Here is a 24,507-nt window from a genome sequence, read left to right as displayed (position 1 = left end):
GTCTTAGTAGTCAGCATCACAAACTAAACCATCTATAAAGGAAAAACAGAAAGCCCCATGAGAGTTCTTTTCATATTAATTTTTGCAGAGTGGCCTGCATTTCCAAATAAAATAAACCAAAGTCAATAGCTTCCAATCTATTATGGGCAACAATTATACCCACCGAGTATCATTCTTGCTATCACAAGAGAAAAACTGACTTCCTGTGGCAGACCTAAATTCCTTTTTCTTTCTATAAATACACAAAATAATAACCTGATGGCCAGAAAGTAAGAACTGTCTTTATATATATACAGCTACCATCATATATAGATATATACCATACTAATTTTAGAGTAAAGAAGTCAGCAAATTGCACCATTGTCAACTTCCATCTGAGTTATTTACTGAATTTATTGAGATAAAATTCCTCTGTATTTCTCGAACTGCAATTAACGAATACAAAGTCATAAGAGGTAAAAATTGGGGAAAGAATTTGTTTATGAAGAGTGAGTAATAAAACAATCTGGGTTAAACCAGAAAATACCAAGATGATTACAATAGAACAATATGTTTATTCATGAAAGATTGAAGGAGATTAGCCTTCAACTACACTGAAAAGAAAGAAAAGTGGAAAAAGCAGTTTCCTTAACAGAAAAAAAAAAATTGCAACCAATATACTAACCATTTTTTCTTATCTGAACAACAGATATCAATGTAAATACAGAGCTAAATTCTTCAGAGATGCTGTTTTGTTTGATATCATAATTTCACACGTAAAATCTACACGTATTGCCTATTATATATGCTACTATATAAGATACTACAAACATCCTCATGTGACTCAGAGACTCTGATAGCTCTGTGCTCTTACAAAATGCACCTAAGCTTACTTCCTGAAAAAAATGCAAATTGACTAGCATTAAATAGAAATTAGTTTCTTTTGTGTCACCCCCATATCCTCCCTCAGTCACTTGCATCCCTTTTAACCCAGAATAATTTCAGAATGACTTCAAGATGTTGTAACATAGCTCAGGGAAACAGCTTGCATTGAGCAGCAGGAGAGGGCAAAAGTAAGCTTTAAATATTATCTCTACACTCCCATTTTCATGGTATTTACATTATGGCCCCTGTCCAAGGCTCTGGTCCTGTGATTTCAAAGCAACAACTGCACAGCAAGAGTGCAACATTTTGCTCTAATCTACAACATGAATCTTATTAAAATTCAGCAAAGAGCCTGTATGGGCTTCTTTTATTTTGTTTCTCTTTGTAGATTCACTGCAACTGTATAGATGTCATCAATTTGCTGCTAAAGTGGTTCATGGGATCTCACAGCACAGTTGATTTCACTTTTAGGAAAGCTGCCAACATTAATTTCATTTTAAAAATAGGCTTAGTTTTGCTTATTAAAATGATAACTTAGTAAGTATATGTTACATTGACAGTTTAAAAGTACACTGTCAGATTCCCTGAATTCAGTTGAGCTTGCACAAATAAAATAGCTTATTTATTTTTCAAATTTAGTCCAATATAACTGTTCTTGATCCAGATCCCACAGCAAAATCAATCCTTTTATTATTTCTTTCCCACTCTGAGTCCTCTATTGAAAAAAAACCCAACAAAACAAAAATCCTGATATTCAGACACACATCTATGAATACTCTTCTATCTTCTCTTTCTTTTTCTCATTACCAGCTTTTATGGGGCCCATGTAACATTTTTATGAAATTTGTATGTGTGCAAGTGCTGGTTCATGACAGTTCTTCCACTGGTATATGCTTTCAGACAGTCACAAGATGGTGACTTGTATACCATTATGAGGCAGGCAAAGGCAGCTATAAAAATGTTATACCAGAAGGCAGTCTGGTCACAGGTCAGGGGGAGCTGCAATTACTTAAAGTGTGCAGTTTGATGATTTGTTGGCCTAGAACATGGCAGGATGCATTTCCCTGGAGTCCAGTTAAGAAAACTTCCAAAGACACACTATCCAGAAATTGTTCTGGAAAGGATCTTACACTAGCTGAGTTTCTCTTAAAGAATTCCCACATAGGCTTGAAGTTAAACAGTGAGATAATCCTTATTTGGAATCTCAATTATGCTATAAACCTTTTCTTTCCAATTAATATATGCCTTTGAATACAGATGTATCATTTCTCTAATAACAGGAGTCTTTGTCAAAGAATATTTAAAGCCCAGCAATGTGAAGTAAGCATTGGAGGGCTCTGTAAAGCACAGGATTTCATAGAAGAGTGAAATCCTTGACCCAAGACTCTACAGGAGTTTTTCAAGAATACGGTTGGAATATTGAGAAAAATAGTGGAATTTAATGCTGGTTGCAGTTGCAGAAGTGACATTACAGAACTGACTCACATTTCCTCTCCAAACTATTTGAGGTCAGGAATTTGCAACCACTTGGGTGAGCATTTTAGAGCAAACATGCAGCATCAGGACAAAAGACTGCCTAGACAAGGTGCTGAACTTACAGTCACCATCCTTTTTTTTGAGTTGGGTTGTAAGACAGTGTTTAAAACCCTCAAGACAGGCACTTTTTAATAGCAATAAAATTGTAATATCTCATAAATATTTGAACAGCTAGTGCTGCATTTTAAATAAATAGCATATGAATTTTTAAAAGTACAATCACTGGCCAACATGGCCTGTCCCACAAAGTGTACATGTGGTCTTTGCACTGAAGTCTGAATGGAACATGGCTTTCACATCGTCAGGGTCTTTGGTACTGAAGATTGAACCCTGGCTCCATACAAGAAATGCAGTTAGTTTTACTAGATGTATATTGTTTATATTGGATTCATCTATATTTTTACACATTGAATACTTCCCAAGGCAGCATTTCTTGCAAACATTTTTTAATGAGTACAGTTCTGGGTTTTCCAGTAAAGGACTGTAGTATCACATCTTTTAGCACTTTTATAGTGTGATTTTGTAGTGTTTTGTAGTGTGCAAAGACATAATACCAACTATCACATATAGTATCTCATTTTCCACACCACTTATGGTGCTCTAATCATAAACTCTTGGTCCCATTTTCACTCAGATTCTTGGTGCTTTCTCTCACATCCTGCCTCCTCATAGTATCAGCAATTGCAGTGGAATTTCCAATAGCAGCACACATATTATCTTTTCCGTCTCTGCGTATATTTCTCTCTGCTCTGCTGCCTTTAACATTTAAGCTACAGTAGTTATTTATATTGATATATAGATTATATATAGATTATATAGATTATTATATAGATTATATAGATTATTTAAATTACCAGTATGTTACTAAAATTTAGAGAAAAGACAAACTGTCTTGTCTCCTTTCAAGTAAGCAGTATCTCCCCTTCCTACTGTTCATTACTACTTGAATGGTTGAAAACGAAATATTCCAGCAATTTCTCTCTAGGTACCTACCTAAGATGATGGAAAATTGTAGCTGCATTGGATCCATGGGTGCAACTTTAATATAAACAGAAAAACAAATACAGGAAACAGAATACAGAATAAACAGGGCAAGATAAAGAGACCACTAATGATCCCTAAATTCAGGAAATATACAACTTCTGAAATTAACTAAGACTCCTTTAAAGCTACACAGAGATTAAAAACTCCTGGTGGTTCTCTGTTAGATCTGAATACAGTTCTCTCTGTACTATAATAGGCTTTCTTTTAAGTGTACAAATTTTCAATATCTGTTGTTGACAACTCCAGATGCTATGAAAAATAAAGGCAAAAAACAATTAAGCAAGAATAATCATTAATAAATTTCACAAGTATTTCTGAGAGATAAAGTCTACCAAATATGACTTGCACATAAGTGCAATGAATATGTATGAAGCACCATATGAAATAATACTGCATATGTATGAAAAGAGGATCCCACCCCAAAACTTTCAGGCTCTTCAGTGATTTATATTGTGTAAAAATAAGGAAAATAGGAGAAATTAAATAATTCAGGCAAACCATATTCAACTACAACTGGATAACATTCACCTGTTGAAGGGTATCTTCAAAATGAAACAAAAGCTTTCTAGAATTTGCCTTTGTTTCAGCTAATCTTTCTGAAAAAGTCCATAACGACTATAGCATTCTATCTATCAAAACTACATTACTCATTAACCATCTTTTCTTGGGAATGGTTCCTTTAGGACCTTCTAACAGATCAACATATTGCATTTGTAAACATATTGCACTGCTTATCACAGTGGAGCGGTCAGCCCTGCTTGTGTGTGCTGCTCTTTCACACCAGGTCTGTAACAGCAAATTAAGTTGTAACAAGAAGCACTTCAAGGCTATCAAATTTGTCTATGCTGTGAAACTGCCATCATGTTTTGTCAAACTGCTTTGACCCAGGCTTGCAAGCACTAGCAGTTCCTGGGCAGAGTCCAGGACTTAGCAAAGGACAGAGATCTTTCCCATACAAGATTGGGATGTGTCCATTCTCTTTCAGAGACTGAAAGAGTTTAAACATATGGACAAAAACTATTCCATATCAGCTGAATACCACTGCCTAAGGTCAGTCTTAGAATGTTTTGTTTACCAATACAGCTGAATCCAGAGAAATCTCAATTTCCAGCACTGGAACAGTGTCCCCATGGAAGTGGTCACTCCACCGTTTGGACAATGCTTTCAAGCACATGATGTAACTCTTGGGGTGTCCTGTCCAGGGCCAGGAGTTGGACTTGACAATCCTGATGGGTCCCTTCCACCTAAGCACATTCTATGATTCTACATTACTCTCTTCAAATCACTTTGTCTGATGTATTACAGTATACACATTTGATTTTCATGCTGAGATGAGGAAGTATAATTTTCAAAATTAGATTTACTATCCTCATCTAAAAAAACTGTGTATTCAAAGTAGCAGCTAGACATTGTCACCAGCAGCTGAGGAAGGAATAATGAAATACAGTTTGCACTGGCTATCATAGGAATTAAAAACACTCAGAAGAGACAGATGTGACTGAAAATCCCTGATGAAATACATGCTACATTTGCTATCCTCTTTCTCCATATACTATTTCTACCTCTTACTTGTATTGCTTCAGCTTTCACTATCTTTCTACTGAACCAGTGTATTTAGCGATTCTTGAACTGATTCTTATAGCCCCAGTCAGTGTTTCAGGGTATTTCTGCAACACTGCACTGCCTCCATACTTTTAAGTTACTGCAGAATACCCCCAAAGACCTCAGTATCAAGACAATATTCATGCATATTGGTACTCTACAGACCATTCTACCACACATACACACTCTCTCACACTTTTTTCTTTTTTTCTTTTTCTTTTTTCTTTTTTTTTAAATTTGAATTCTATATACTGCTAAAGGACTGTTAGGAAGCTTGTAGAGAAAAAAAGGAAAAATCAGATGCCTAATATTTATAGATTTTTTTAATAGTTCTAATAGTTTTAGTTTTTGAATGATGACATTGTATTTTCTCAGTCAGCTTACAAACCTAGTCCTCACTTAGTCCCTAAGCCTTATGATAATTTATAGAAGCTGTTGATGTGAAGGAAGCAACATTTTGGGTATCAAATGAAACTGTCACAGACACTTCTGAGAAGGAAATGCTGACACAAGCATCATTTATCCTGTCTTCTCTAGGAGGATATCTTTCTATGTGTTCATTGCACCCAATTCTTGAATTCTACAGCTAGTCCCAGGGAAAAGCCACCTAAGCAGCAAAAGGCAGTGCATTGTTCTTATATTTGCACCAAAGTGCTACAATCAGATATTGTTGTATGAATACAGTTATAATTCCTTTGTACAATACACAGATCACAGAGGGAAAACTTGATACTTTATTCCTCAATCAAAACTTGTACTGAAATCAGTTTGAAATCACTGAGGCTTCTGATCAAGTAAATTTTAAAAATGAGCCAAAGACAAGATATGGATAAACTGCCAGTTAAATATGTTATACCTCTCTTTGAAAATTTTATGCTTTCTTCTAAGAGACAATATCTGGACTTTATATTTCCTTATTTTTTTTCCTCCCTATTCTATGGTTTATTTTGACATGTTAGCTAACAAATTCTACAGTCCAAATAAGCCTATAATTTCTCCATAAACTATTGCAGGCTATTATTTGTATTATATCATTGACAGTTCACAAAAGCAATGCAAGGTTTTACAACACTACAGCTACAGATAGATTTAAAAGGTTCTTATTTTTATTTTCTGATTTACACACATTTGAGCTTTTAATAGTTTTAGTTATAATGTATTTTTGTCTGAATTAATATTGAGAAATCATTTTTTAAAATTCAGTGTAAGTTTGAAAGTGAGAAAATCTTATAGCCTACTAGTTTCAGCTTTTTCCTTTAATATTACCAATTCAAACCAAGTGGAGGAAAAATATATTACTTTTAATTATTTGACACTGTAAAACACCCTAAAGGCCCTTAATGGACTTTTATCCTGTGTCTATATGTGCTGCATACAGACAACTTTTCTTTACAAAATTTTTGTATAGTTTCAATGGAGAAATCAATACCTTTTTAGGTAAAGCACAATTTTTTTGGATTCCTGTCCTCTAAAAGGTAAGAAACATGATAATATTCTGTCTTCCTAATATCAATAGCAGATTGTCACACTTAAAATGTGCTGTGAAACAAAATTTCGGGCCAGATGGTGGTCCTGTGACAAAGTAATGTGCTACCACTAATCAATATAGCACTTGAACTCTGAGCTTCTTTCAATTCCAGTAGTAAATACTGTGGAAAGAAGATGTTTTGCTCAGAAGGAAAAGAAGCAAATGTTACAGTGCTCCCAGCAGGCTCTTTCTCACCCTTTGAAAATTATATTACAGCAAGTACTAGATGGAGCCCATTCTCCCTGACTTGAAAAATGAAAGAAGACAGTTCAAGAATAAGACACTATTGCCTCCAAGCAAGAAAAAACCTTAAAGAAAAGACTTGCAGGGCATCTCAGTATGTAAACAACACCTACCTCATTCTGATAACCCTTCCTAGCTGATCCATGATAATACACTGTGAATTTTATTAGTAAATAATGGCTCTGCTTCCTTGAGTGCCCAAGCTGACTTTAAACAAACCTGTAACCTTCACTGGTAAGCATATGAGAATCTTATTCTGACGGAATCTGCAAGCTCCTACAGGTTTCAAGTAAAACAGAAAGTATCTTGTTGAATGTACTATTAAACAGGAACATTAACCTCGAAGAATATGTACAAAATTGTAACAGGAAAAATTGGATTTGATTGATTGTGTGTCTATGTAGGGAATTTCAGTTACTTAAAAGCTTTACTATTTATATATTTCTGCATTTTATTGTCAAGCAAGAATAGCAGAGCAGCATCATTCCATGTATTTCTTCACTTAAGCACATGGCAAAGTAATTCAGTTCTAATTTTGTCATTCAAAACACATTTTAAAGTTGCATCTGCAGTCGTCTGAGTTTACAAAACTGTGAGATTTTCAATAATTTATTTCATATATGCTGAATATCAGCTATCACATGATGCCACCAAATAGTTTGTTGCTGATTTTGAGGGAAGTGTTAAAACTTCATGCAAGTATTATAACCTCATGCTTCTACTCAGATTTAACATCAACTCACACTCGCTATGATTAATTTGATTTTATATTCTAATATAAATTGTCTTTCATAAAGGAACAAATAAATAAATAAAATGGAAATCGATATTACAAGAGCACTATTCATTTTAGAATGTTATCTGCATAACAAATAAAAACAAAGTATAATATAATATAGACACTAGCTACATATATAGACAATGCCTACTAAGAACAATTCTCCTCTGGATATAAATTAGGAGACAGGATAATAGTGCTCTATTTCAGATTTTGTGCACTAGAATAGCTTTCTGAGATCCCTTACTAATTTTATTGAAGGTCTCAGAGGTGCAACAATCAAAGGATTTACTAGCAAGCTTAACTGCAACACAGTGCTCCAACACAGAACACTCCACCTAAAAAGCACAGACAGCTAGAAGTGAGCTGTTGCAATTTGAGTTAATTTGGCAAAACCCCTTTCCTATGAAAGTGTGATCTGAAGTCTTGTCTCTAACCCTACGTCCCAGCACATGACTCTGCAAACAGGAAGGTCTCTTCTATGCTCTGACCCTCTGTTTCCTCTTCCCCAAGGAACACAGAGCTCTTGGGTTTGTTTCAATCATTTTGGTTTTTTCAGGCAAGAACTGTCAGAGCCTCTTTGGACTCTGATGTTAATGCCATGGAAAGAACAACAAAATACATTTTGCTATAACTGGGAAGAATACAGCTGCTACAACCCATCTATGCCAGGGATAGACCATAACACATCTAGATCACTGGACACCTTTGAGCTAAGCACATATTTGTGACATGGAGAGGCAAAAAATATACTGGTGTCAAACTAATGACATGACAACCTTGTAAACCAACATTGCTATTTTTGCTAGGAAAGACATGAACAATAAAACCTACTGTAACGGTTACTTGGTAATTAAAAGAAGAACTGTGTAAAAACTGTAATATGAACACAATTTTATTGCTCCATTATAAAAAATAATAAGGTTCTGTCAATGCGGTCTTCAACATTAAACTACTAAAATGAAATCAGCATGTTATTGAAGTGTTTTTATATATATATGCATAAAAAATTGAGAGGCAAAAAGTTTATGTTCTAGTTCCTAGAGGGGACAAAACAATAAATTATTTGAGATACCAAGGGCTGAAGCCTAATGAGATATGTTCTTGAGAACCCTGGGAAATTCTCCATTGTACTATATTAAGAAAATATACAGTTTATCTGCTGTTTAAATCATGTTAGATGAACTGGTCAGATTTGAACCAAGATTTTCTGAGATTTAATGGCTGCCCATCATTAAATGAATTTTAAATTATTCGTACCCATAAAAAAAAAAAAAACAACATTTTAAAAAGGGAAAATCTGGGGATTAAGGCTCTTACTAACATTTCATAAAGGAAACACTGCTCTAAGTCCTCAAGCACACCAGGAACACCTGCAGCTCTTGCTCCATATTACTAAAGGTCTTGCTATTTCTCCCTCTCCTTTTAGTATCACCCTATCACCCAAGAATGAGGGGATGTATCAGTGAATCTGTCCTAAATCAAACCATGTCCTGGAGTGCACCAGGCATAGCTGGGCAAGGGAAGGATTCTCCTACTTTGCTCTGTATTCCTCTGGCCTAGAGGAATTGTGGCTTTCAGGGGAATGATGCCTTAGGATTTTAGCTTTTAAATTTTTCAAATTCTGTACTACTTTAACGTATAACTCTAAAACATTATATAGAGTGTTAGCTACTATCTTCAGATTTTGGTCAGAGAAAACAATTCCCCTAGGCCTGAAGGTGAAGGACACCTTACTGTCTCAGGCCCCAAAAGTGCAAACAAAAATGAGTTGGGGGCAGGAGCAAACTGGGGGTATATGACTTCATTACCTGAAGCTGCAGTTGGAGGATTAACCGTGATACGTAAATGGACCAAACATATCTGTCTGAAAAACAGATCCGACCATTGTCCATCTTGGGTGTAGCCTCTCGGAGGCTTCTGACTGCCCAAGGTGTACCTGTTGAAGGCCTTTAATAAATACTTGCTTTTACTCTCTTAATCTGGTCTAGCCTCTGTTCCAGGTAGCCACTACAAGGCATCGTGCACTGGGCAGCTTCACCTCAAGTCCTGTGTGTGATTTTGGCCACCATAATACAAAAAAGGACGCAAAGGTATTAGAAAGCATCCAAAGAGATAGTGAGAAGCATTGGGGGGAAGCCATATGGAGAGCAGCTGGGGTCACTTGGTCTGTTCAGCCTGGAGGAGACTGAGGGGAGACCTCATGCAAGGAAGTTACAACTTCCTTGTGAGGGGAAGAGGAGGGGCAGGCACTCACTTCTTCTCTCTATGACCTGTGACAGAGCCCAAGGGAATGGCATGAAGCTGTGTTATGGGGGCTTTAAGCTGAATATTAGAAAATATAAGTTGAACATTAGGAAAAAGTTTTTCACCTTTTTCAGAGGGTGCTTGGGTGTTGGAACAGGCTGTCCAGGGAGGTGGTCACAGCACCAAATCTGCCAGAATTCAAGAAGTTTTTGACAGGACTATCCAACATATGGAGTGATTGTTCTGTTGGTTCTGTGCAGGGCCAGGAGTGGTGTTCCTCCCAACTCAGGATATTTTATGATTCTATGGAATAAGTTTTGACTATCACTTATTTTTGATGAGAACTGGTGGAAAAGGAAACTTATTCCCTCTCATCACATTTTTCTCCACCGTGTATCTTTCTACTGTCTCTAAGGTATAGGCAAGGAATGAGGGGGTTTGTATGCCTGGGTAACACTATCTCTTTGCACAAGTTTCCTTCCTCAGCAGAAGATGGAAGATGTTTCAGGTGATCAGGATGACAGTGCAAAAAATTATGCCTTCTGTTATGCATCAACTATTATAGCTCACGCATGCATTCATAATTTTTTAAGGCAAGACACCCGATCTTAAAATTAGTGTTTCGAGGTACTTTGATATAACATCTGTCATTTTCAATAGACTACATATTGTACAGATGTTTATAGCTCATTACACAGATATTAATATGTGTCAACCTGTATTATTTCTAAAAGGAATTCAAATAATGATAAAGAACTGTACTTCAATACCTTAAAAATGCTGTTTGCACTCTAATATTCAAGGCAGAAAAACTATGCAAGAAAAAATTAACTGCTATTTCTTTCCTATGCTCTCACTCTCTAAATATATAAGGGTTATGACACTCAATGCAAACCTGCAGTTGTGTAAATTCTATCAAAACTACTAAAGTTTGCTTAATTCACAGAATTATTTTTTAGCTTACCCAAATCTGTAGCTTAATTCTTTTTTCATTTTTGAAAACCGTTTTTACTTTGAAATCGATCCCAACCGTGCTTACAAATGCAGATGTAAAGGAATCATCAGCATATCGGAACAAAAAGGAGGTTTTTCCAACACTGCTGTTGCCGATAATGAGCAGTTTGAACATGTAATCAAAGTTCTGGTCAGATGTATCTTTCTGGCCATATCTGGAATCTTGAACGGATGCCATCTGTAATTCAAAATAAAAAAGAAATATTTTATTGTCTCTTTTATCATAAAAAATTGAAACATTTAGATTTTATTGGAATTTTTCATACCAGGTATCAATGAAGCACAAGAAGAATATCTTCTTGAAAGGTTAGTCATGTGTATGCTTCAATGTGAACTTCAAGAAATGCACAGAGATCAAATTATTTTTTGTGATTCTGGTATCTAGTAGTAGTTCTGCTAGCAATAGAGGATGTAAAAATGACTGGTGACTGATAGAAAAACAAAAAAATAATTCTAAAAATCTGGGAGAATTCTTGAGTATATCATTAAAAATACTTGTTTTCAGAAAATGTGATGAATACATGGTGAAAATGCAATGACACTTTATTTGTATAAGAGAGAAATAAGAAATCAATGCTTCATTTTGACACAGTAGGTATATTTTCAAACAGAAGCTTAGCAATTTTTACATCTAATAAAATTCTTGAACCATTCATTTTATGTAAATACGTTGCTATCTATTACCATCCCTAAAAATTTACTCAAAGCGTTTTTCCTTTACCAGCTTTTAGTTATCATACCATTAAATAGTGAGTATATACACCTCAGAAATTAAGTCTTGATATTTTTCCAGTACCAGTATATTCTGTAGTTTTTTGAATTTGTAATATTAATGCAACATCATCATAAGTGGCACTTAGATTAATAGAATATTAAGATTTGGAAGGTCATCTAGTCCCAGTCCTGCTACCAGGGACACCTCCCACCAGACCAGGCTGTTCAAGGCCTTATTGAACTTGGCTTTGAACCAGGCCTGGGGCATCCAGCACTTCCCTAGGCAACCTGCGCCAGCGTTTCAGTACTCTCACAGTAAATAATTTTTTCCTAATATCTGATCTAAATTTCCCTCCTTTCAGTGTGTACCCATTCCTCCTTGCCCTGGAGGAACTCCAGTTCCTGTCAGAGAATCCCTCTCCAGCTTCCCTGTAGGCCCCTTCAGATACTGGAAGGTGTCTGTGAGGTCCCGCACAATCCTCTCTCCTCCAGGCTGAGCAGCCCCAGTCGCTCAGCCTATCCTCACAGCAGGGGTGCTCCAGCCCTCTCACCAACCTCCTGGCCCTCCTCTGGACTTGTTTTAACAACTCCTTGTCATCGTGCTGGGGACCCCAGAGCTGGATGCAGTGCTCCAGGTGGGGTCTCAGCAGAGCAGAGCAGAGGGGTACAACCCCTCTCTCAATCTGCTGGCAGCGCTGCTTTGGATACAGCCCAGGATTTCCTTGGCTTTCTGGGTTGGGAGCACTCACTGTGGGCTAATGGTGAGTTTTCCACCAGCCACTACCCATAAGACCTTCTTCTACAGGGCTGCTCTCAAGCACTTCTCTGCCCAGCCTGTGGGTGTACCTGGAATTGCCATGAACCAGGTGTAAGACCTTGTATTTGGCATTGTTGAGGTTTGCAGTGGCACTCCCAACAGTGTCAAGGTCCTGCTGGATGAATCAACATTTTGAAATCTGAGTCCTTAAAATACAGGTTTTAACCCATATAAAACACCTGAATAAGCACAGTTTACTGAATACTGTTAAAGAGCAACCTATTTTGCTCTAGAGATTTCAAAGATCATGGATTCTATTTATAAAAAGTACACCTTAGGCTTTCACAAAAAATTGCAGAGATTAGAGGGAAAATGTGACCAAAGTTCTACCTAGGTTGCTCAAAAACAAATGGCAAAAATAAAGAACTTAGAATGTTTTGGCTGAGTTTTCAAGTAAATTACCAAGAATTTTGAGAGCCTGTGGAAGTTCTTTGATTATGATTATTCTAAGAACAACACTTTTGCATGCTGATTTGAGACAGAACGACAGACACCATAACGTAACACAAAGGCTTACAGAAAAGCAGCTCATGTAAAAGCTTTCTAATTTAGGAATCTCAGAATGCATTTGGGCAATCAGAAAGGACAACTGGAACCAGGATGACAGCTGTGCACTAACCCACACTCTCAGGAAATTTTTAGTATTTTAGTATTTTACTGTATAATGTTTAGTATTTTACTGTATAATGTTTTAGATAATTCTGCTATCTCATAGCATCAAAAACATGATGCCAGCTTCTTTGGGCTACTGAAGAGGCATAAAGGGGTGGGGACAAAAATCTCTGAGAAAACATTGGAAGTAGCAAGTTTTTAATAGAGAATTCAGTGTCAGACATATATTTCATAAATTATAGACTAGAGGACATTTTATTTCAGAATTCGATTTCAGAATTTCCTTCTTCATTAAACGTAGTATTGGGTACCTATACGCTTGCAACCTGAGTATTTGCATTGGCCTTAAAATTTATTCACTTCTTCCACAGCTATGCAACAAAGAAGATTCAGAATTAAAACCTGAATATCGTCAAGCATACACATGACTAATCTTTCAGCTTTATTACTTCTATAGAAAAAAGAGAAACTTTCATTACTGTCCTGTATTGTATAACTATTTGGGGATATTGTGCTTAGAGCAAAAGGAAATCAAATATTGATTTCCAAGTTGCTGTAAAGCAGTATAACACAGGGCATGCTGATGTTGCGTAGAGTTCGCAACAAGTCAATAAGGTCTATCAGATCAAAGACTGCAGTGGCTGTGGGTGCCAGATCTGTGACCACTGTGTGTTGCTACAGCAGCCTGTTCCACTGCCCTTGTGGCTCCCCTCTGTTGTGCTGCAGCTGAAAGCAGTAGTTACCCCTTGTAGCAAGGAGGAATATCATATTCTTTCCTGATTTTATCTCCTAGGAAGCCTTTCACATAGCTTCTTCAACCAGCTTCAGATTTACAAAAAGAGGTTTAAGCTTTCATCCATTTGCTGCCCTGAATCCTATGAAGCTTCCAACTCATCCCCACATATTTTAATGCCTAACACTTCAGAAACAGTATGATTCAGTGAGCAGAGAAATCAGGAGACCTGGATTCTAATAATAGTCCTGCTAAACCATGTACATTGTGTAGCCTTCCTGAGTAATAGTGTGTTTCCTGTGGATAGTTTTAAATACACATTTCACCCACAGAAATTTCAATGCCCCTCTAAATTAGTGTGGTTATGTGCATTACTCATGCAGCAGTTTCCTTAACATTTCTGAAAAAAAAAATTAAAACCCAACACTTTCACTGTGCCATAAACTTACAGAGTCATTACTTGCATTATCATAGGCAGAATTACAGGCATGTTGAATATAGAATTGAAGCTATTTCTATTTCAGGGGCAGGAGTATGTCCACTTATTACAGGATGCAAAAGGCATAGGAAAGGACTAATTTCTTCAAGAGGATTAGTGAGGTAATAATTGAAACTGTTTGGAGACTCTAAATTTAGGCTACTGAACCAGTCTCCCTGGACTACTGACAGTGATCCTTTCTCCTGTCCCAAACCCAAATGAGCCTGCACTAGTGTAAAGAAACATCAAACTCTGTGCTGTTGCTAAGACTTTGCCATTACTTCCTAAACTCACTCCTTCTGTAGTAAGCAAACAGACAAATTCTTCCAAGCGCAATCCACATTGTGCTCACAATCTAAATGATACCCTAAGGAAATACACCTGTATTTCTGCTGACTGTAAGGGAAATATAAATGCTTGGTCCTCTTGAACTTTTTGAATAAGCCTGTAGCATTTGTCTTTCTTAAATGCAAGCTGCTGACTTAAAAATTAAGTATGTAATCCACTTCCCAAGGTACTAATATGTCAGCTCACTCCTGACAGTACTTTTCCCTGCTGTTGGAGGCATATGTAAAATATGAAGATGGTGATGATGCTATGTTCTGCCTTTGGAAGTTATGCTGGAAGCAGTCACTAGGAATGCAGTGATCCCACCTGTAATTAACTATTACATACATGGATGAGAACCAAATAAACCTCACTAATGTTATGATATTCTGTTTCCAGTAAAGTAAAATGCACCCCTTTATTTTGACAAAGTTCTTTTCTCAAAGGTTAAATGGATATATTAACCATGACTTTCAACAAAACACTCTTGAGTTTTCTCTTCAGTACAATTTTGCCCTTATTTGGTAAAATTGAAGAGAAAATGCACAGGGTTGTATTCATTAGCACCAAAAGCAGTCTCAAGACATTTCCTACAGGACTTGGGACAGACTTGAGAGTCAACTGAGAAGTCTAAGCTCAAGACAATGAAGAGAAAACCTATAGACAGGAGATGCTTGCTCCTTATCAAAGCCAGGAGGAGTTATGTTGCCAATTTGAATATGGTGCAAGGACAAATAAAGGATAGTTTGTGTGCTTTCCTGCTTACAGCACATCTCTCATCTCCTTAAACATGGATTACTTAAGGGCATAGGCAAGTTCAATCATTAAGCAGAGTTTTCTGTTCAGACCCAGGTGCTTTCCAAGTCTCATGTTCAGCATTTTCCTTGATCCCAAAAGAAGAGGTGAAAATAGAGCAGGGTTGAGAACAAATGTCAGAAAAAACTGTGTTTACCTGCCACCTTCATGATCATAACAAAACATTTGGCTATGTGACTCTTTATGCGTTGGCAGGCCTCACTCTTTGGCAGAAGCAATTTGAACAGATTTCTTACTTGAGCAGCGCAGGCTGCTGTGATGTCCCTGGTCTGCACACAACTTTAGTTTGCACTTATATATGCACCCCACTCTGCATGCTTAGTGTAGGATGATTTACCCCTGAAAAATATGGTGCAAAAGGCATGGAAATCTGACGTTGAAAGCACTGAGATTTATTCCTTCACACCTTTAGCAAATAAGTTGTTTCCTTTTAAAGACTCTAATAACAGCCATGTCTTAAAGGAAAAATCATTAATCCAGAGAAATTGTCTTCCTTCTATGTACAGTGAGGACAGAGACTGATTAGTGAACTTAAAGTTGTTTAAAAGAGCAATACTCTCTTCCTGTCTAGTGTTGTACAGCCTGCCTCTGAAAGTGGGGTAACTGAGGTCCTTTTTAATAGATCACTTCAGCCAGACAAGAGTGGAACAGCACTGACTGATCAGTGTTTATACACACATAGTTGCAGTGGAAAGAGAAATGGTTCTTTCCCATATACAGGGTAGAAATATATACACTTCTATTTCTTTCTATACAGCAGCTGACTTTAGTTGATATTTTAGTAAAAACAGAGTTTCCTGCATATGCAGCCTTTTGCAAGGCATTCTTTCTGTCTTTTGCAAAACATAACTAGTCAAACGTAATCAATGGATATTGAAACAATGGAATACAATGGAAAAATTCAATTACTCTAACTTACCAAACGGGATGTAGGATGTGCAACGGAGTGGCACTCATTGCACATAGTTGTCTTTCCTGTGTAGATCAACTTACATCATCAGAGTAGTTAAAATATTACCAAAATCCTTATGTATAAGAACACTGTGACAAATAACCCAGCCATGAATAAATTAATTACTTTTGAGGTGAAATATCAGACTAATCGAGTGACTGGATCTTAACTCTTTCAGAGGCATCCTATGACTTTTCTTCTTTTCTACACCTTGGGCAAGCTGCTTACTGTCTTATATTTTTGATGTGATCTTAACATTGATATCCACAGATGCAGACCACAGCCAATTCTCACAAATCTTAATCATTTATTTTTAACCAACTAATAAGAATTAACAAGGTTCAGTAGACAATGCACCAGCCACTTATTTGGAATTTACTGATTGCCAGCCATCTGCAGAGCACAGCTTGTAAACTAACGTACTTGGCAGCATCAGGAAAAGCCTATCTGCTTCAAGGTATTATGGGGTCAGAATCATGTATATATGTAAATGTATCCCAGCACAATTAGAAACATGTTGTTATGCAAGGGTTTTTTTAAGCAGAACACTGAAAGGCGAAGTTGGGCAATACCAAGAAGAAATTGAGATGTTAAAATACTTCAGAGAAGCTCTACCTGCTTCATATCAGCAGAGCTAGCATGAATATGGCCACACTGCCAGGAGCAGCCCAGGACAGTAGAATGTAAGGTAGTAAAAAACAGTATTTACAAGGCTCTAGCACCTGGATTCTTGTGGTGAGCTCACAAATTATCCATATTTTCACTTTCTTTAACCTAAATTTACTTTGTCTATGAAAAGAGTACCTTAGAAAGCATATTTCTAATTCCCACTCTAGGTAGCATTAGTGGCAAAATGAGATACAGTCCTAAGAGGGTTAGTATAACACAGGATATTAGGAGGCCACAAAATAGTGCTGCTATGAAAAGAAAAAATAAAAGCTGTGTCAGCCCAGGTAGTCCAGAAAAAATACATTTAGATTTTCTAGGGAATATGAACGAATGAAAATTAGATGGCTAAAGCTTTCTGCCATTTACTCTATTTAGTACAGCACTCAGGGTCATGAGACTAGGAAAGACTGTGTACCTTTTTGTTTGCTAGAGAAGCTGCATCAGGCTAAGAGACTAAGTGAAATACTAATGCCACTGTGTAGGACACTGATGAGACAGCACTAGTGAAAATTCTGTTCAAGTGTGTTTATGAAAGCCAAGTTCAAATGGGAAAACACCCAGAAAGGTTAACAGGAAGATGAGAAGAAATATAAGCTTATCTTATGGCAGAAATAAAAACAAAACAAAACTGAACAAAACAAAAAACAGCAAACAAAACAATGGCTTGTTTCTCTGGATAGTAATCTGGTCATGGTGCAATAAGAGCTATTTAGACTGATATATATTGGAGCAGACACTGGATCTTATCAATAGCATAAACTGAGTGCCTCTGAGCTGGAGGTTAGTGAGTATCTAACCAGTAACTGAACATGCTTCCACAGTATACACTTCCAAAAGGGGGAGTGGCAGAAGGAGGACAACAGACTCCAGATGCAGCTAGATCAGTTAACTAAAAGGTGTATATGAGATTCTCTGTGCACTTAGTGGCTTGGCAGGCTCTTGTACTCCAATGCTTCTACAATGAACTCACAATGACATATCTAATAATTTTGCTGAGTGATAGGAGCTGAATTGTCATGAGAACTCCTGTATTTAATAGCTTTGTTTGTGGCCTTTTTTATCATAATTTTATAATAGCTTCTTAAATATCTGTAAGCAGCATTTTGGCTTGCTATTGCCCTTCTCCATTGTGTTTGGATGTGTCTGCTATAAATGTACCTTGTCTAGACATACCTATTGCCAGTGACAACAGGATATGAAAAACTAAGGAAAATTGTTTTCCTTTCTTTCCTTGGGAAAGGAGATAATTTACAAATTATGTCCCACTTCCTAATTTTTTTTCTCCCCTCAGCCACCTTTGAAACAATCTTTCCATACATAAAAACTGCTGAGAAGGGGCCCCTCTTTGCTACCCCCAGCTGCAGCCATGAGCCACCTCTGCCCGGTGTAGATGGACAACTGCTCCATGACACACAGGTGAAGGCATCGTGCCAACTTCCTGCGCACCTCGGCAGGACCTCGGTACAGCTCACCATCCAACACCTGACAGCCAGTCAGTCCCAGGAGAGCTGCGACCGGCGCTCCGGGGGCAGTATCTGAAAAACACCGTTCGATGTGCCCGAGTGTGACTCGAAACCCGCCCGCTGCCCCGCGACGGGCCCTCCTTCCCGGGGACACGACCCCTCGCACATGCCCCGGGCCCCCTACACGCAAGGGGTGTCGTCACCCTCTGCCCGGTAGCAGAGCCGGCCCGGCGGCCGGCCGGAGGGGCTCCTGCCTCGTCCCGGCTCTCGGCTGCACCGCGCCCGCCGCACCCGTCGCTCGGCTCCGGCCCGGGGACCGACCTGCATGGGCGCTTCGTGCCTCATCGCCGGGCGCGGCCCCGCCGCCCGCCCGCTGCCTCTCGCTCCCGCACGCCAACAGCCGCCGCCGCCCGCCCGGGCTCTGCCGGCAAACCCGCGTCGAGATCAGCACCGGAGCTGTCCCCGCTCCGCCCCCGACCTGCCCCGCCCTCTCTCCTGTGACCTCCCGGGAGTCGTAGTCCTGTTGCCTGGGTCCCCCGCCCTCGGCTCTAGGAGAAGGGACTACAGCTCCCGGGGTGCTCGGCGTCAGGCCGCGAGCGGGAGGGGCCGGGGCGGGCAGCGCGGCGAGCGCGGAGCTCCGCGATCCCGGCTCGAGGCCGCAGAGGGCGGCGGGGCCAAGGAGCGGGGGTCCTGTGGTGGGGCGGGGGCGCGGCGCGCTGTGCCAGTGCTGAGGCGGAAAGCGGAGACGGGGCGGGCGGAGCAGGCATCGCCGGCTCGGCGGATACACTGCCCTCCCGCCCCGACCGCCCGCAGCCAGGAGGAGCAGCGACGGCCGGGGGAGCGCGGGTGGCGCTCGGGGGGCTGCGGAAGCCGCTCACCGGGGCCCGGGCGCGGGGCTGCACTGCGCCCTCTGCGGGCAGGGGGAGGGCGGGTCCGCAGGCTCCGCTGCGCGGGGCCGCTCCCGCCTTCGGGCTGGTCCCGTTCTCACGGCCGCGCCCCGTGGCCCACCTCCAGGACTGGGGCTGGGCGACCGAGCACCCTTCAGCTGTAGGACTGCTGGTCAATGACCTTGCTGTGCACAGTGACTATCCCTGGGCTGTCTTTTCATCGCATACCTCTGTCCTGCTTTCTCTTGTCTCGCTTGGCTTTTGTCCGATCGCTGACAAACAGGGTTGGGCAGCTTGTGCTGCTGAGCCATGGCCATAGCCCTGCGTGGACATATGGACATCGCCTCTGGATGGTGGCAACCGTTTTTGATGTCATTATGCGGTGGTGCTTAATCATCCAAAAATGTTTTAAATATCAGTCTCAGCACTTTTGCTTAACCCCATCCTCTAACTGGATGAGTCCACTTACCTTAGGTTAAAATGGACAGGTCCATACAGGGTAGAAAAATGTATAAAGGGTGTTGGAGCCAGATTTAAGATTTGGCAAGTTCTGCTCTAATGAAAGGGTGAAGATGAGCCATGGGTGACTCTGGAGATGTCTGCCCAAGTTTTGAGAGGTGGACATATACCAGGCAGAGGAAAGGGCAGGAGAAGGCAGCAGTGTTGGCTGAGGCAGCTTGGAAACAGCAGTTTGCCCTGTGGGTTATCCACTTTACATATGTGGTATATATTGCATGAATGAAGCACCCATAAGAGCTGTGATACAAACAAATTGTGTCATAGAGATGTGAATATGGATTAAAGTGCATACCAGAAGAAATTTCATTCTAGCTTTGCAAGTTTTAAATTTTATTTGCAGCTGTTTATACCTACCCCACTATAACAAAAAGACAGGAAGTATTTTTCAAAGGTGTGCATTTTTTGGAGCTCACCCTTCTTTCCAGCAGGAAACACAGAGTGTTGCAGTTTCTGCCATTGTAGATATCTTGAATTTGCTCAGTATTTTAAACCCACCTGCATGGGTGCTAAGAATCACTTTTGGGTTTTCTTAATGCGTGCAATTCAGTCTTACTATTGATGTTAGGTGAATACCTACCAAAAATCATGAGTAACAACCCATTTCCCTCTAAAAACAGGGCACATTGTCTGTGTTATCAATTGCAGTTAGGGAAAAACAGAGAGCTTTGAAGCGGAGTATACTTGAAGCTCCCTTTTAAACCTAATTTCTATGAACTATGTATTTTCACCGGGTGTTAACCTAAAGGGGATCCAGTTTAATAAAGTACCTTATTCTTTTAACCAGATGTAGTAGAAGCACCAGAGGAATAGCCATGAATATCAATTCAGATTTTCAGGTGTATTGATTATACTACCTCCTTTTCATTTGTTTTTCCTACAATCACATTATTTTTTTCCCCATACCAAATGGGTCTCACAGAACAAGCTGGTTATTATTTGCTAACTGAAACTAAAGAAAGTAAGAGAAGTATTAGTTTTCCTTAGGTTATGGCAAAAAGTCATTCAAATAACATAAGTCATCACAAAGGCTAACCCAGAATGAACATGCTGCATGTAAGATAGTTATAGCTGGGTGTGAATATATTTGTATATAGCACATAAGACTTATGTACATGTAAAACCCAAAACATTATTCTACAGCACATAGAAGATAACAATAACTTTCAGAGCTGCATATGAAATGTAAGAAAATGTGTAATAATAAAGGCACCAGGAGGCAGCTGGTTTGTAACCAAGTGAGTTGTTTTGAATGTATGGACTCTGAAATGATGGAGAATATTAACAAAGCTGTTTCTCAGTTTTGCACTAGAGGTCTACATAAGTAAAGATAACACAGATGCAATTTGACTTCACAAGTTCAGTGCATACATTGGGAGCAAATATTCTCTGTGCTTTCAAAACTTTCAAAGTTTCAGCCATGCTGTAATAATAGCAAGTAAGTGAGATTCAGAAGTAGAAGAAATCTGAGTTAATATGAGCATAATAAGGCAAAGAAAGTTAACTAATGATCATAGCTCCTTTCTTGTAATTCTTAGATCAACATACAACTACTTTCAATTTTTGATTTAAGAAAATAGATGTTCTTACTATTTACATATTTTTAACTGTTATGAAAGATCAGTACCACTAGACAAAGTTTTCTGTCATGTTCTCTTCCACAAGGTCAAATAGCTTTCTTTTTTTGTGCTGGCCTTTTAGAAAACAGTGTTTCTTTTACTCCAGAATGCCATTTGGCTTATCCTGAGATTGGACTTTGGATGCAGAGAACAGAAAAAAAAGGGAGTCACGAGTATTTCACAAAGCAATAAAGGTCATTCACTCTCATTCAGCCTGTCATGTTTTCAAATCTGGCTTATGACTGTAAAAGGTAAATGTTGAGGTATGCCTTCTTTTGATATTTCTTTAAAAAGAAAAAAAAAAAAGTATGAGTTCTTTTGACTAGGTAAACAGGAAATGTAGAGAGCAAGAAAATGGTGATTAGAGACCTCAGGAACGTTTCTTTCCAGTTTTAAACATCATTTCATCATGAAGGCAATCATAAATTAACAAAATAACGTTCTGTAATTAAGCTAGAGATTGATAGTGGATTTGGCACTGAGACAAGATCTGTCTCAAGCACAGATCTCCAATACACAGCCATTGAAAAAAAAAAATCTGCGGGGAGTTCTTGCAGGCTAGAAGACAGATAAAGTACATAGAATCTTGTCATGAGGTAAACCATGTTGTGTTTGCAACAGATGATGATTCTTCACTGCTGTATAGATACTTGGGTTTGTGACTTTGGCAGATTCTGCAAATCCTTAAAATCCCAACAGACCAGACTCACATGTCAGGCTGCATGACAGCACACTGCTGATACATGAACTGGAGATGCCACAGTAGGGAATGAGGAAGCAGCTGGTAAAAGACCAAGTCTGATGCTCATCACATGAGACTTGACAGGCCTGCATTACAATGAAAGACAAGCAAACAGTTCTGTCAGGGTTTTTTTTTTTTTTACTTCTTCTGATTCTCAGAACAGAAGATACTGTTGGTCTATTCATTATTAAACTTTGCAACCACAAGACCTGTAACATAGAACTGAAAAGCAGCTTTTCATCTTGTGGATAAAGACCAGCACAAATCACCACAATTTTGCTGTTGGTGGAAAAGAGCATTGGGTTAATCTCTCTTTGCACTCTTGTTGTCATGGCTACTGGGTCACAGCACCACATACACCATAACATTTCATGCATCCTCATAGTCTACATGCAATTGTTTCATTGCTGTGTAGAAAAGGGAGAACTTGTGATTTTCACTTTCTATTGCACAGCACCATGCTCTTGTCTGCATTAAGGTCACTCAGGTCTGTGGAGATCAAACAGGAGATTTCACACTCCTCCCTTTGAAGGCACTTCCCTATGCTCTGGGTCCCTGGGCTGAAGAACAGAAACATCTAACTCTTGACTCACCGCCACCTAAAGTGAGCACTCACACCACTATGCGTCTGCCTGTCCAGTGACCTGTCCAGGCAAGGGAGAAAATGCCACCTAGAGCTGAAGGTGGCACTAACACATCTTCTGGCACAGATTTTGTTACCAACTCCGACTTCAAAAATCTTTAAAATATCTGCTCAGCTCTTTCATGAAAAAGGGACTTAACCCTTGGAGTCTGCAAACCATTCAATAGGAGTTCAAAGTGATGTATTCATCATGATGGGCAGATTGTAGTTAAAGCTTATAGAAATTATGGAACTAAAGTCCATGTTTGGAGTTGTGCATATACCTGTAGAGATGTTTTCTAGCAGTGCGTGCATAGTCAAAAGTGCATTTTAAGTGCATTTAGAAAATGCACTTAAATTACATGCCAAATGTATTGCCCATGTAATGCTTTTGCAACAGGACTTCTATTCATGGTGAAATGTCATCAAAATAAACTTTCTGTATGTCAGATGAATGGTTCTTGTATTGTCCATGCATTTCTATACCATTATTTACAAGATTTGGCCTAGACAAGAGGAAGGTCTGATAACAGAAAAGAGCATACATCAATTTGTATAAAGCAGAGAAGTTCTTAAACACGGCCAAGTTTTGTCAGGTCTGTGATATGCCACATCACCAATCTGAATGGTTACTACATGGCATTGGTGGCTCAGTGCTGACAACAGCTCAGATCAATCAGATGGCCTAGAGAGGGGGGTTCTAGGACTACTGCTCTGGTAGGAATTTTCACAGTTTGTCCTGCCAAAAGGATCATTAAAACAGCATAGTAACAAATGCTCTCTAATGAATTAATATATTTAAGGTTTTGCAGAACGGTCAAGAGAACTAGCAGCCATAAACAGTGGGGTTTAGGCTCTCAAACCAAGCAGTCTGATTTTTTTTTCTACTCTTGATGAGAAAGAAAGAATCTGACCAGTTTTATCAGATATACACACAGTCAGTGAGGTGTGTGGATGCTGTGTTCATTCATTTTGCATCTGACTTGTCTGTCTTCCCTATATGATGTTAGCATACACCTCCCAGAAATTAATGGAAATTACAGAAATAGCTACAGTTCATTAATTCTACACTTCCCTATGTTTTATTTTGAAAGTTTCTGTTATAGTAACTATAGACTTAAGTAAAAAAAAAAAGGTGAAAAGAAGAAACAGTTGAAAAAAACACGTATAAAAAATATACAAGTCAGCTTGTATATTTTTCAGCCAGAAATATAAAAATAAATGAGGAAATAAATATATTCATATCTAGCTCTAATATAATTAATTTTTCTTGCTTCTCCTCTGATAAGCATTTCAAGACAGAAACACAGTTGCTACTAATGATATCATGGTGATTTTATCAAGTACTTCCCATGAATACTCTGCAGCTGTGTTAGAAGTGGCTGTTGTGGCAGGAAACAACCTAATAGATATTTTTGGGTCCCTTAGCTATGCATGACTCAGGAAGAAAAAGAATTATTGCTTGATTTTCTCTTCTGCATAGGTACTTAAAACACCAATCATCAGACCTACTCAGACATCAGTCTTATTTCATCAGGGATATTAAGAATAAGCTTCTGGAGGTCAAATGTGAGGATGTAATTTTATGAGAAGCTGATACCCTGTAGATCTCATTAGCTTTCAGTTAGAGGCATTCATCCTCTCTCAGATCTGAAAACTTAGGCTGAAAATCAAAACCAAGAAA

The 24,507-nt window shown here is 38.8% G+C and overlaps 1 protein-coding gene across 2 annotated transcripts in view; it reads right to left on the bottom strand.

Moving 5' to 3' along the window:
• Positions 1-18,782, bottom strand: part of RAB3C (RAB3C, member RAS oncogene family) — a 116,432-nt gene extending 97,650 nt beyond the window's left edge. Inside the window, exons 1-2 of one of the 2 annotated variants that reach the window (XM_041414658.1) lie at positions 18,720-18,782; positions 10,807-11,034 (exon numbers count right to left, since the gene is read on the bottom strand). In XM_041414658.1, the coding sequence (XP_041270592.1) occupies positions 10,807-11,034; positions 18,720-18,782 (291 nt within the window). The remainder of the gene's footprint in view (positions 1-10,806; positions 11,035-18,719) is intronic. The other variant, XM_041414659.1, reaches the window with a different exon arrangement.
• Between the last annotated feature and the right edge of the window lie 5,725 nt (positions 18,783-24,507).

This window comes from Onychostruthus taczanowskii, unplaced genomic scaffold (genome assembly GCF_017590055.1).
Source record: "Onychostruthus taczanowskii isolate IOZ18803 unplaced genomic scaffold, ASM1759005v1 scaffold46, whole genome shotgun sequence".
NCBI classification, from domain to species: domain Eukaryota; kingdom Metazoa; phylum Chordata; class Aves; order Passeriformes; family Passeridae; genus Onychostruthus; species Onychostruthus taczanowskii.
Note: the sequence above shows the minus strand (reverse complement) of the source record. Positions and strands in the feature narration are given on the sequence as shown.